General features: G+C 47.2%; 1 protein-coding gene across 1 annotated transcript in view; it reads left to right on the forward strand.

The window, feature by feature from the left end:
• The window catches only part of patj (PATJ crumbs cell polarity complex component), a 364,256-nt gene that overhangs the window by 278,714 nt on the left and 71,541 nt on the right, over positions 1-14,001 (forward strand). Inside the window, exons 36-37 of the mRNA XM_078218535.1 lie at positions 371-500; positions 1,223-1,359. Of these exons, the coding sequence (XP_078074661.1) occupies positions 371-500; positions 1,223-1,359 (267 nt within the window). The remainder of the gene's footprint in view (positions 1-370; positions 501-1,222; positions 1,360-14,001) is intronic.

The following is a 14,001-nucleotide window of genomic DNA, read 5'->3' on the forward strand; positions in this document are numbered from 1 at the left end:
TCCAACAGGTTTATTTGGAATCACGAGCTTTCGGAGCACTGCTCTTTCATCAGCTGAGTCATCCAGACTCAAAACACTGGCTGAACCTATGTTCCCTTTTTGCATCCTGGGACTGAGGTAAGTGCTGACTTTGTGGATTGTGACTGAGGTTGGAGAATATTGTGGGAGATCTCCAGAGCAGAGGAGGTTAGTGACAATCTTCTAAATAATGGCTTGATGTTTGGTTGTGGGATCATGATCCAGGGGGAGGTAGGAAGAGGCGTTGGACATTTGGCATTTCAATTTACCTGAGATGACTGGTCTGAGTTCCCTTTCTTTTGTATTTTAAGCCTATGGAAATAAGATGTCACATTTTCTGTTCCTGTTCAAGGCCATCAATCTTCTCAAAAAAGCAAAAGGAACAGTGAAATTAACTGTTAGTTGTCAAGACAAGTCACTGCAACCATCTCCAGTGCCTCCACCTTCATATCTTAGCACAGATTCTGAATTCTCTGATCGCAGTAAGTATTTCCTATCTTTCCTTTTCATACTGTGGTAAATTAAGTCCAGAGTTACCATTTCAGTCCTAAATGGAAGGTTAATCTGTGGTTATCCATCCACAGTTCTTTAATGAGCTTGTGATATTCAATCCATTCAGATACCTGACATAAATATTAGAAAGTCCTTATGCGAACACTCTATATTCCAGAATAACAGTTCAATATTTTCTCCAATGAAAATAATTTACATAAATGTTTATTGAAAAAGCTATTGTTCATATATGCATGAATTATCAGAACATAAACCACTGAAAACAGAAAGCTCACAGTGCTCTGAACGTACTGTGAACCATGTGAGTTGTCTAACAGGCATAGCATCACTAAAGAGTGATGAACCTATTAGAAAAGAGGCATGGCCCCATTCTCAATCTGACCACATTATGTGGGCGTTATGGCAGAATCTGGAACACCTTCAAGTATTCTCCCAGCTGCCACCATTGGATAGACAGAGATGGAGAAAAATAAATTCCCGCAAATTCTTTGGAGTAAGTTTGAGACACCCATTAATCCTCTGGTTTGTGGCATTCTGACAGATCTGTTTCAGGTGCAAGCCCACCTCTACCCATTTGAGAATGCCAAAGAAATTCTGGTGTAGCAAAATTTTCTCAGAGACCTGACATAATCACTCTGCACCTGTATGTCCTGAACTGAACTAATCATGTGAAATTGTCCTATTTGTAAAGGTAACATATCAACACCTGCAGTAGTGCTAGATCCAGCAACATGTCCTGTAGTCCCAGGACAAGAAACTGTCCTGGAAATATCGAAAGGACGTTCTGGACTGGGTCTCAGCATTGTGGGTGGAAGAGACACACTGTTGGTGAGTAATTTTCATTGTGGAGATTTGGAAGGGCGAAAGAGGGCAACATGTAATTCATTTGATTTGATTTATTTATTATTGTCACATGTATTGGTATACAGTGAAAATTATTGTTTTTTGCACACTATACAGACAAAGCATACCGTTCATAGAGAAGGAAAGGAGAAAGTGCAGAATGTGACAGTTACAGTCATAGATAGGGTGTAGAGAAAGATCAACTTAATGCGAGATAGGACCATTCAGAAGTCTGGTGGCAGCAGGGAAGAAACTGTTCTTGAGTCGGTTGGTACATGTCCTCAGACATTTGTATCTTTTTCCCCACAGAAAAAGGTGGAAGAGAGTATGTCGGGGATGCGTGGGGTCCTTAATTATGCTGGCTGCTTTTCCGAGGCAGCGGAAAGTGTAGACAGTGTCAAGGGAAGGGAGGCTGGTTGAGTAATGGACTGGGCTCCGTTTACGACCCTTTGTAGTTTCTTGCAGTCTTGGACACAGCAGGAGCCATATCAAACTGTGATACAACCAGAAAGAATGCTTTCTATGGTGCACTTGTAAAAGTTGGTGAGAGTCGTAGCGGGCATGCCAAATTTCCTTAGCCTTCTGAGAAGGTAGAGGCGCTGGGAGGCTTTCCCAGCTATCGTGTTGGCATGCGGGGACCAGGACAGGTGAATTTAACTCTTGTGGTGAACCATCGTTGGTTACCACTGGGGGTTGTTATTATGCTACTGTTGGGCTAGGGTGTTGTTACTGTGGGGGTTGTACAATGTTGTTGGGTTAGGGTGTTTACCTGTTATAAGTGTTATCATGGCACATCCCAGTGGGGCCCCGCCTCCGGTGGCGAGGTATAAGACCCTCTGCTCCGGCAGGACCCCTTCAGTCTGAACTGGTGTATTCGTGTTAGTAGTTCCATTGTTACACAATAAAAGCCTTCAATATCGAAGCCTTGGTTCCACGTGCTTAATTGTCGCGCATCAATTTTATTGTGTAACAGAAAACTCTCAGCTGTACAAAAAAAAGAGTATGGAACAGATCTTAAAACCAGATCGTCTGGCGCTGGACCCACGTGCGGTCGGTGCCGCTAACACCTTCGACCACTGGTGGAAGTGTTTCGAGGACTACCTGGCAGCCTCTGTAGCTATCACTACAGACAGTGACAAACTCCAAGTCCTCCACGCAAGGGTAAGCGACACGATTTATCTCGCGATTCGTGCGGCTCCCACTTACCCGAGGGCCGTCGAGCTCCTGAAGAAACGATACACGAAACCACCCAACGAGATACACGCTCGTTACCTCCTCGCTACACGACGTCGGCAGTCGGGCGAAACCATGGAGGACTACGCCAATGAGCTCCTGCAGCTTGCCAGGGGTTGCGATTGTAAAGACGTATCAGCCGAACAATATATGTACGACCTCGCCCGAGACGCGTTCGTAGCAGGGGTAGGGTCCTCGTACATCAGGCTTAAATTGCTGGAAAAGGGGAAACTCGACTTGACCCAAGCAATGGAGATGGCTGGGATGCTGGAGGCGGCGTCGAAGAGCTTGGCGCTGTACCCCGAGGACCACGTGCAGTCAACGTGGCAGGAGCAAGCTCAGCTCCCTCCTCGCCCCGCTAACCCGCGCTCCCAGATCGATCCGACGACGGCGGCAGCTCCAGGTGGCCAGCGATGCTATTTTTGTGGTGGGGCCAAGCATCCACGGCAGCAGTGTCCGGCAAGAACAGCTATCTGCAGCCAGTGCGGTAAAAAAGGCCACTACGGTAAAGTCTGCAGGTCGAAGTCTAAAGACGGCAGTGCAGCTTGTAACCCTCCAGGACGGAGACAATCTCCTTCGGCGTTGCAGTACCCACGAGGTCCGACCACGTGCGAACCCAGGACGGCGCCATCGTGGCTGACAGAGGAAGAGGAAGACCACCAGGAGTCGCTGCGTTTGGCGCCCTCGCCCACGTGCGATTCATGGGGGCGGCCATCATGGTCCACGACGACTAGGAGCGACCAGCAGGGGTCCTCAGCATCAACATCGGCGGCATGCAGTGACGCCCAGGGGCCAACGGTGGCGTCGATCTCCCTGGACCAGACTAAGCACCACAGGCTTGAGAATCCCATGATGGATATAAAGGTAAATGGTCGAACTGTGAATTGTCTGTTTGACAGTGGGAGCACCGAAAGTTTCATACACCCTGAAACTGCTAAAAGGTGTGGACTCCGGGTTCTCCCTGCCAAGCAGACAATTTCCATGGCATCACGGTCCCGGTCTGTACCGATCCAAGGACGATGTATGGTAACTCTTGAGGTACAGGGCACAATTTACGAGCAATACAGGCTCCTTGTGTTACCTCACCTTTGTGCGCCAATTCTCCTCGGACTAAATTTTATGGTCCACATGAAGAGTGTGATCCTACAGTACGGTGGGCCACTCCCTTCACTGGCAGTAGGGAATCAGCCGCAGCCTCCAAATTGCCCAAAGCGCCCCGCATGCAATCTTTCCACTCTGAAAATCACTACACCATCCCTCTTTAAGAATCTGGTACCAGGCTGCAAGCCCATCGCTACTAAAAGTAGGCGTTACAGCGCTGAGGACCGGATCTTTATTAGATCTGAGGTTCAGCGGCTCCTCAAGGAAGGGATCATACAGGCCAGTGCTAGTCCGTGGAGAGCGCAGGTCGTGGTAGTCAAAAGCGGGAACAAACCTCGGATGGTCATCGACTATAGTCAGACCATTAATCGTTATACGCAGCTGGATGCGTATCCTCTCCCGCGCATTTCTGATATGGTCAATCAGATTGCGCAGTACCGAGTGTTCTCTACCATAGACCTTAAGTCCGCCTACCATCAACTCCCCATCCGCCCAGAGGACCGACAATATACGGCTTTTGAGGCGGATGGTCGTCTATACCAATTCCTCAGGGTTCCATTTGGTGTCACCAATGGGGTCTCGGTCTCCCAGCGTGCTATGGACCGAATGGTGGACCAGAACGGGTTGCGGGCTACCTTCCCGTACCTGGATAACGTCACCATCTGCGGCCATGACCAGCAGGACCATGCCACGAATCTCCAACACTTTCTGCGCACCGCATCTCGCCTGAATCTGACCTATAACAGGGAGAAGTGCGTATTCCGTACGCGCAGGTTAGCCATCCTCGGATACGTGGTGGAAAACGGGGTCATTGGCCCTGATCCAGACCGTATGCGCCCACTTACTGAACTTCCCTTGCCCGCTAGCATGAAAGCACTGAGGAGATGCCTCGGGTTCTTTTCGTACTATGCGCAGTGGGTCCCCAACTACGCGGACAAAGCTCGTCCGCTCATCAAGTCCACGACCTTCCCACTTACGCCGGAGGCCCAATTGGCCTTCAAGGCTTTGAAAAGCGACATCTCGAAAGCCACGATGCACGCGGTGGATGAATCCATCCCTTTCCAGGTGGAGAGTGATGCATCTGATTTCGCCCTAGCCGCCACACTAAACCAGGCAGGCAGGCCCGTCGCGTTCTTTTCCCGCACCCTTCAAGGCCCCGAAATTCGGCACTCAGCGGTGGAGAAGGAGGCTCAGGCCATTGTGGAGGCAGTCAGACACTGGCGCCATTACCTGGCAGGGAAGCGGTTCACCCTGATCACGGATCAACGATCCGTGGCGTTTATGTTCAGTAACACGCAGAGGGGCAAGATCAAGAACGATAAGATCTTGCGGTGGAGAATTGAGCTCTCCACCTATAATTACGATATTATGTATCGTCCAGGGAAGCTCAATGAGCCCTCGGATGCCCTCTCGCGCGGAACATGCGCCATCATGCAGGAGGACCGCTTGAAGGCCCTCCACAATGATCTGTGTCATCCTGGAGTCACCAGACTCTACCATTTCGTCAAAGCCCGCAACCTGCCCTACTCGGTGGAGGATGTCAGGTCAGTGACGAGAAGCTGTCGGATTTGCGCAGAATGCAAACCACACTTTTATCGACCAGACAGGGCACAATTGGTCAAGGCCACTCGCCCTTTTGAGAGGCTGAGTGTGGATTTTAAGGGCCCCCTTCCCTCAACGGACCGGAACGTCTATTTCCTCAACATAATAGACGAGTACTCCCGGTTCCCGTTTGTTGTCCCCTGTGCGGACACGTCGACTGCCACCATCATCAAGGCATTCAGTGAGCTTTTTACCCTGTTCGGGTACCCCTGCTACATTCATAGCGACAGGGGCTCGTCGTTCATGAGCAACGACTTGAGGCAATTCCTGCTCTCATTCGGGATTGCCTCTAGTAGAACCACGAGCTACAACCCTAGGGGTAACGGACAGGTGGAAAGGGAGAATGCTACAGTCTGGAAGGCTGTCCTACTGGCACTGAAATCCAGGGGCCTTCCAGTCTCCCGTTGGCAGGAGGTCCTTCCAAATGCGCTCCATTCTATCCGCTCCCTCCTGTGTACGGCAACCAATGCTACTCCCCACGAGAGGATGTTCTCATTCCCACGGAAGTCGTCCTCGGGGATCTCATTGCCAGCCTGGTTGACGTACCCAGGACCCGTCCTTCTGCCAACCCTCAGTATGCCTATGTGGCATATCCTGACGGGCGAGAGGACACTGTCTCCATTAGAGACCAGGCGCCCGCAGGGGACGTAGCAACTCCTGTCGCTCCTATTCCCCCAGTCACGAATCCACTACTCCTCATTGCTTCCCCAGACGTGGCGCGGTCAGCACCGGGACCAGTGCATAACAGTTTTACTCCCATGTACAGCTTGCCTGAGACTCGGAGATCGGCGCCACCACCGAAGGTTCCAGGATCCCCTGCACCATCGCCTCACCAGGGCCAACCGGCCCGGGAGTCCTTGAGGGGACAGCCGGACGTTGTTTTGGAGAGAACGCCACCGCAAGCACCTGCTCCGGTTTCGCAACCGGTGTTGAGGAGATCACAGCGTCAGTGCGGTCCTCCAGACCGTCTGGACTTGTGAATTCTGTATATATGACCTGTTTTTTCTTGCACCCCGCCGCCTTTTGTTTTTAAAGGAGGGGTGAATGTGGTGAACCATCGTTGGTTACCACTGGGGGTTGTTATTATGTTACTGTTGGGCTAGGGTGTTGTTACTGTGGGGGTTGTACAATGTTGTTGGGTTAGGGTGTTTACCTGTTATAAGTGTTATCATGGCACATCCCAGTGGGGCCCCGCCTCCGGTGGCGAGGTATAAGACCCTCTGCTCCGGCAGGACCCCTTCAGTCTGAACTGGTGTATTCGTGTTAGTAGTTCCATTGTTACACAATAAAAGCCTTCAATATCGAAGCCTTGGTTCCACGTGCTTAATTGTCGCGCATCAACTCTATTGTTCAAAACCCTATTTTGGGCATTGGAAAGTTCATTTAATGAAGGAAAAATGGCTCATGGAACTTTTTGAAATGAATTGTGAGTGATTTAATTTGTTACCCCTCTCTTGCCTTTTATTGGTAGATTCTTCCTGACTGGTCATTCGGGGTTAGCTATTTTCATTCGTATTTAGCAGCTCATCATTTGTAACTTCTATCCATTTTCTTTATTGCTGATTCATGTTTTCCTTACCTCACCACAATTCCAAGTACAAACATCAGTGAACGGAATATGTGTAGTCACAGAGTAATCGGGCAGAATTTTGGCCACAGAGACAGGAAACAGGAGCTGAGTTTGCTTTTGGGTCAAAAACCTGCCTCTGGTGGGAAAACTGATTCAAGCTCAGATTCTCATGTGGATGAGCCAGGCTTCTTGTCCAATTAAGGACAGCAGTAGGGCTCTCAAAGCCTGAGGGCTGATCAGAGAATTCCAGCTTCAAAGAAGCACCCAGGCTGCAGCAGAAGGTAAGTAACTGGGTGGGTGCCTCTTCAAGAAAGTGTCCCTCAGCTACTTATTTGAACTTTAATTGAAAAATAAAGAGAAAACAGCCATGAGTCCCCTACAGGCTGATCTTTGTCTCTATTCCCACTACAACATCCTGAACTACCAAGATCAAGCACAGGACCCGATGGCAAAACCCACTGTCCAAACACTCGCACTTGTTTGACTACATCATCGTTCGTGCAAGGGACCACAAAGAATTCCACATTGTACTCTCCATGACGAGCACTGACAACTGCTGGACCCATCACTGCCTTACTTAATCTGTTATCTCCAATGGCATGGCCCCCCAAATGGTAGTGGCAACAGAAGCAATTCCACAAGAAAATTCACATCAAAGGCATCAAAAGTCCCTGAAACGTCATCCTTTTCGGTCAGTGCCTCACTGCCCACCACTCAACCTCCAGCCTTAAGGAACCATAGCGTACCCAGAGTGCCTGGTCAAACCTAAAGCTCACCATTACAAAGTCTGTGAAGAGGTCCTTAGGCTCATCCAGAACACATCGTGACAGGTTTGATGAGAACAACCAACAGCTACAGGACCTAATCAAGTGTAAACACAAAGTTTCATTGACTGGAAATGTTGCCATGGCTCAAAGAAAAGAGCAGTTCAGCAGTTGGCTGAAGGCAGCAGTACAGCATAAAAACCACAGACATTAAGGACAAATGGTGGGTAGAAAGAGCATGGAAGATTCAACAATTCCCAAATACCAATGACATGCATGGTTTCTTCAGTGCAGTAAAATAATCTATGGCCTAAGCACTCATGGGCCACCCAGCTGAGAGAAAAGCATGGAGGGGAGCTCATAAATGACTGGGAGGCAGTCAGTGCTTGCTGGAGAGAACCATTTGAAGAACTCAGTCGAGAATCTGTCTTCAACCTGAAAGTCCTCAACTCCATCCCTCAATCCCCCAAACGGCTCAGTTTTCAGCTGACTAATGAAAAGAGTATTTGAGGATACACGATTTGAAACCTATGGCTAAGATCATGGATACAGTAAGAAGTCTCACAACACTAGGTTAAAGTCCAACAGGTTTATTTGGTAGCAAATACCATAAGCTTTCGGAGCACTGCTCCTTCGTCAGATGGAGTGGAAATGGGAGTGGAGTGGACATTTCCACTCCATCTGACGAAGGAGCAGCGCTCCAAAAGCTTATGGTATTTGCGACCAAATAAACCTGTTGGACTTTAACCTGGTGTTGTGAGACTTCTTACTGTGTTCACCCCAGTCTAACGCCGGCATCTCCATATCATAAGATCATGGATTACAGGGCAGCAACGATCCCTGTGCTTCAATATGTTTTGGAGGTTTAGAGAACCTACAGCAGGCACCTCAAAGCTCTCTGGACTAGTACCATCAGCAGTGCCTTCACAAGATCGTCCAAATCCAGTGGCAAGAAAAGTGGTCCAACAGCAACACCCTCTCCCAAGCCAAATTGCCCAGCACCTAGGCTCCAATCAAAACCAACTCTGCTGGGCGGGACATGTAGTTAGTATGCCTGACTCCAGACTCAAAACATTGGCTCTATTCTCTCCCCACAGATGCTGTCAGACCTGCTGAGATTTTCCAGCATTTTCTGTTTTTGTATGATAATTGCTGATTTTTTTCCCACTTTCAAATTCAAGGGGTATATTTCTGTTGACCTATAGCTTAATTTAGTTAGAATTATACACAAAAATATTTCATCATATGTTTGCTTTTATATGAGGCATTTGATGTAGGAAAGCATACCAAGATGCTTTACCAGAGCATAATAAGATAAATATTTATATCAAACGAAAGAAAAATATTAAAGCAGATGGCGAAATGATTGGTCAGAAAGATGAATTTTAAGGAGAGTCTTAGGAACGTAGGAACATAGTGAGTAAGTCATTCAGTCTGTCGAGCTTGCTCCGCCATTTAATATGATAATGGTTGATCGGACACGTCAATGTCTTTTACACCCACAATCCCCAAAACCCTTTACGTTATTGTGAATCAGAAATCTATCAATCTCTGCTTTACTCACTGACTGAGTTCCCGTAGCCCTATGAGGTAGAGAATTCCAAAGATTCACAACCCTCTATGTAAAGAAATTTCTCCTCATCTTGGTCCTACGTGACATCCCCCTTATTTTGAAATTGTGCCCCCTGTTTCTGGACTCCCAAACCAAGGGAAACATCTCCCCTGCAAATACCCTGTCTGTTCCTTTCAGTATTGTGAAGGTTTCTCTCATTCTAGAGAATACAAGCCCAGTTTGCCCAAACTCTCTTCATAAGACAGTCTTGCCATCCCTGGGACAAGTCTGATGAACCTTTGTTGCACTCGCTCTATGTCAGTCATATCCTTTCTGAGGTAAGGAGATCAAAACTACACCACTCCACACTACTTAACTAGGCTCCTATACAACTGAAGCAAGACCTCACTACTCCTGTACTCAAGTCCTCTTGCAATAAATGTAGCGGGTCTGTTTCCTTTACTCCACTCACAGGCTGGTATCGGTGTGCAGCAGTACCTGTGGGGTCTCTTTCCAGCGGGCTCTGACACTTCAAAGCCGAGGAACGCCGCACTGGGGCAGTTTCCGCCGGAGAGAGTGCTGGGCCAGGCTCACTGTTTATACTTAACCAGTGACCTGGACCTTATTCCACACCAGGTATCCTGACCGCCACCAACGCCTGGGTGATTCTCTCTCTCGTTGGTGGAGCAAACGGCCACCCTGTAACCACATCACTCAGGTAGTTTCCACGAGAGAGAGAAAGAGGGAACTGCACTGTTTATCCCTGACCAGTCGTTTGCCCCGAGTGAGCGTTTTCGAGGCGCTCAAATCACCCTTGGTTCTAGACTCCGGATTTACGGTGAGAGCTCTTGAAATTGTGACCCCGCCAGAGTACACGGATGAGAGAACAGAAAAGCAAGACAAACTCCAAACGGGTTTCAAAGTTACAATAATTTATTCAAACAGCAAATCAACCTTCCCAACACCACACCATACAATAATAAAGCTTTTATAAAAATAATAAAACAGAGTTAAACTATTTTCTATGGGAGGAAACACTATCGGCACAACGTAAATTCTTACTTTTACACAGTCTTATCACACTTAACTTCACTAAACACCACCCCCTTTCAACCCTCGTCCTCTACCTTATATCGGGAACTTCAGCCGGCGGAGGTACTTACAACTTTGAGAGCGGCTTTACTTGTCTTGATGCGGGTCCAGCTGGCGGGCAGGAGCGGGTACACGTGGTGCGAGAGCTGAAGAGCTAAGTGCCAGGAGGAAGAGGCGAAAAGCTAAGAGAGAGAGCGGGCACACATCGAGAGCGAGAGCCGTTGCTCGCTTGTCCTTTTTAAAGCTCCCCGGTGATTCTCTCGCATAAAGCAATTTTTGATCACTGGTAGTTTCGATCGACTGGAACAAAGGCCCGGAACTGTCGGGGCCGCCCTTAATCGATATTTTAATGTCTTTTTTAATGTTTTCTGAATCGGCCTGATTGGTATCCCATCAGCGAGATGGGTCTTAATGTTTTCCGAGGATGGGCTGATCTCCATTTTCATTGTCTTGCTGCTGGGCTATTTACCCCTCGTCTGCTGGCCATGGTTTTTCCTTTATTTCCTGTTGATTAGATCATCCCTGTCTCGACCTTCTCGTTATTCCCAGCCTCTCGCATATTCATGTGGTTGTAAAGGTCCACCGATAGATTTGCGCTTGGGAGTTTTGACAGCCAGCAGGCCATTTTAACAAATTGTCCATTCTCCTTATCCCTGGGTTCTTTAATTATGGAGGATTTGCCCAAAAACTTATATAAAGGCTAACATTCCATTAGCCTTTCAAATAGCTTGTTGCATCTGCATGTTAGCCTTCAGTGATTTGCGGATAAGGACACTCAGGTCCACTTGTACATCTACACTTGCTAATTTCTCACCATTTAGGAAATACTCTGCACATCTTTTCCTTCTCTGAAAATGGATTATGTTTTTCCACATTATATTCCAATTTCTATATTCATGCCCACTTACTAGGTCTATCCAAATTCTCCTGTAGCTGCTTTACATCTCCCTCACAACACACACTCCCACCTAGCTTTGTATCCTCTGCAAGCTTGGAAATAATACCCACATTCCCCACATAGGCAGCATGGTTGGTACAGGCTTGGAGGGACAAAGGGCCTGTTCCTGTGCTGTAATTTTCATTGTTCTTTGTATTCCCCACATCTAAATCATTGATATATGTTGTGAATGGCTGGAGCATAAGTACTCATCCTTGCAGCACCCCATTCGCAACACCTGCCAATATGAGAATGACTATTTTATTCTTACTCTCTGCTTTCTGACTATTAGCCAATGACATGTATGTTGCCTGCTATCTCATGTGTTTTTATTTTGCTAATAATCTCCTAACTTCTTGAACGTGGAGAGAATGAGGTGGAAAGACAGAAAAGTTTACAAAAGGCGTTTGGGTCAAGTAACTGAAGACATTGGCACCTATGCTGGGACAAAGTGAGTGGGGTTCACAAGAGTTGGAAGAACACACAGTCCTTAGAGGGTAGTAGGACAACTGAATGTTACAGACAAGGCAATGGAGAGATTTGAACAGTAGAATGAGAATTTTAAAATTAAGGCGTTGGTAGGCTAGGAGTCAATAGATGTCAATGAGCAGAATGAGAGTTAGGGTACAGACAGAGTTAAATAATGCAGTCTGGAGATGATAGAAGGAACTCAGAGGCTGGCTGATTGGGGACAGGCTGATTAAAGCTGGCTGATGACACCAGTTTTGAAAAAGATCTTACTGGTTGAAAAGATGATACTGTAGCCTCACTCGAACCATCATGGAATATTCCAACAATGTTTACGCTGCCTGGACAAAATAAAGAAGGAATTACATTTATACAGTGCTACTCTCAACCTCAGGATGTCCCAAAGCCAGCTTGATAGAAGTGTAGTCAGCCCCTGCAAATCACACACCATCTTGACTTGAATCTATATCACAGTTCCTTCATTGTTGCTGGGTCAAAATCCCTAACAACACTGTGGATGTACCGACACCACCTGGGCTGTAGCAGTTCAAGAAGGCAGCTCAACACCATTTCTCAAGGGCAATTGGGAGGGACAATAAATGCTGACCTTGCTAGCAGCGCCCACATCTGTGAAAGATTAATTCTAACATTTGAAACGTGGCAGCCAATTTGCACACAACCAAGCTCCAAAGACAGTGATGTGATAATAACCATTTTTTAAAATTATGTTGATTGAGAAATATATATTGACAAGATACTGAGGATAACAATCCTGTTCTTTGAAGTAATCTTTTTTTTATGTGCAACTGAGAGAGCAGGCAGGCGGTATTACCTCTAAGGCGCATAGTTGGATGGCCATGCATCAATCAGGAATGTGCCATGCAAGGGACAAACAGGCTGTGCACAACCAGCTGTCCTTTTAAGATGTGTGCATGCATGGTCACATGGCAATCTTAAAGGGACTGTGCAATGCAATAAACAGAGCAAAGGGAAATTAGAGGGAATTATTGCAGACAGGGTCTCGGTTAAATATTTCATGTGAAGGACAACACTTCCGACAGTACAATACTCTGTCCGCACCGCACTTGAGCATGAGGCTAGATTTTTATGCTCAAATCCCTGGAGAGGGACTTGAACACACAAACGTTTTGATTTCAAGGCAAGAGTGCTACCAACTGGGCCATGAGTGACAGGTCCACACTTCTGCAGTACAACCCACAGAGAGTGCCTCAGGTTATGGCTGTTTGCTACATTTTACATAGCCTAGCTATGCAACAAGGACAGCAAATGGAACGTATACAAGGAAACCTTTTGCCATTTGAGGAGGAATATGCCCGTGAGGATGCAGATTACACCATTTTAGTCGCTGCCAGACTGTCTGTCCCCATCTGGCTTTCTGGCACCATGGCCAGAATTGCTTGGGGGGATGGTGAAGCAGCAGACGTTGCTGCCTTCCTGAGGGCTACATGTGCCATTCCTGTGGGACTACGATTCTTCATTTCCACAGATCTTTGGAAGAGCTGATCTATGGCAGAGTAAACCATCAAAACCTTTCAAAGGCAGTGGCGATGTTACCCCAATGAATGACAGCAGTTTGAGCTTTGAATAAAGCTGTAAGAACTGATGATAGAGGTACACTGGAACACCATATAGGTGCCACAACTCCATGATAAACTGCTGATGCCTTATGCTAGAGTACCACATAAGCTAGAAGTGGACTTCTACATTTTCCTGGGAATGGCACGGCAGCTCCTCTGTAGGCTGTCCAAATGTTTCAACCAGTTGCTGATGCTGGTAAGCAATAGAAATGTGAATGTAATTGTCAAAAGAGTAAAGTGAAAACAAAAAATGCTGAAAATACACAGCAGGGCAAGCAACATCAGTGGAAGGAGAAACAGAATTCATGTTTCTGGTCAATGACCCTTCATCAGAAGCATTCAGGTCAGATTTCCAGCATTTTCAGTATTTTTTTATTCATTCTTGAGTTATGGGTTTCATTGACTCAGCCAATATTTATTACCCATCCCTAATTGCCCCTTGAAAAGGTGGTGGTGAGTTACCTTCTTGAACCACTGCAGTCCATGTGGTGTAGGTACACGCACAGTACTGTTCAGGAGGAGGTTCCAGGATTTGACCCAGCGACAGTGGAGGAACAGTGACATATTTCCAAGTCAAAATGCTGGGTGGCTTGGAGGGGAAGTTGCAGGTGATGGTGTTCCCATGTGTCTGCTGCCCTTGTCCTTAACCTAGATGGTAGGAGTTGTGGGTTTGGAAGGTGCTGTCTGAGGAGGCTGGGTTAGTTCCCTGT

Source organism: Mustelus asterias, chromosome 8 (genome assembly GCF_964213995.1).
Source record: "Mustelus asterias chromosome 8, sMusAst1.hap1.1, whole genome shotgun sequence".
NCBI lineage: Eukaryota > Metazoa > Chordata > Chondrichthyes > Carcharhiniformes > Triakidae > Mustelus > Mustelus asterias.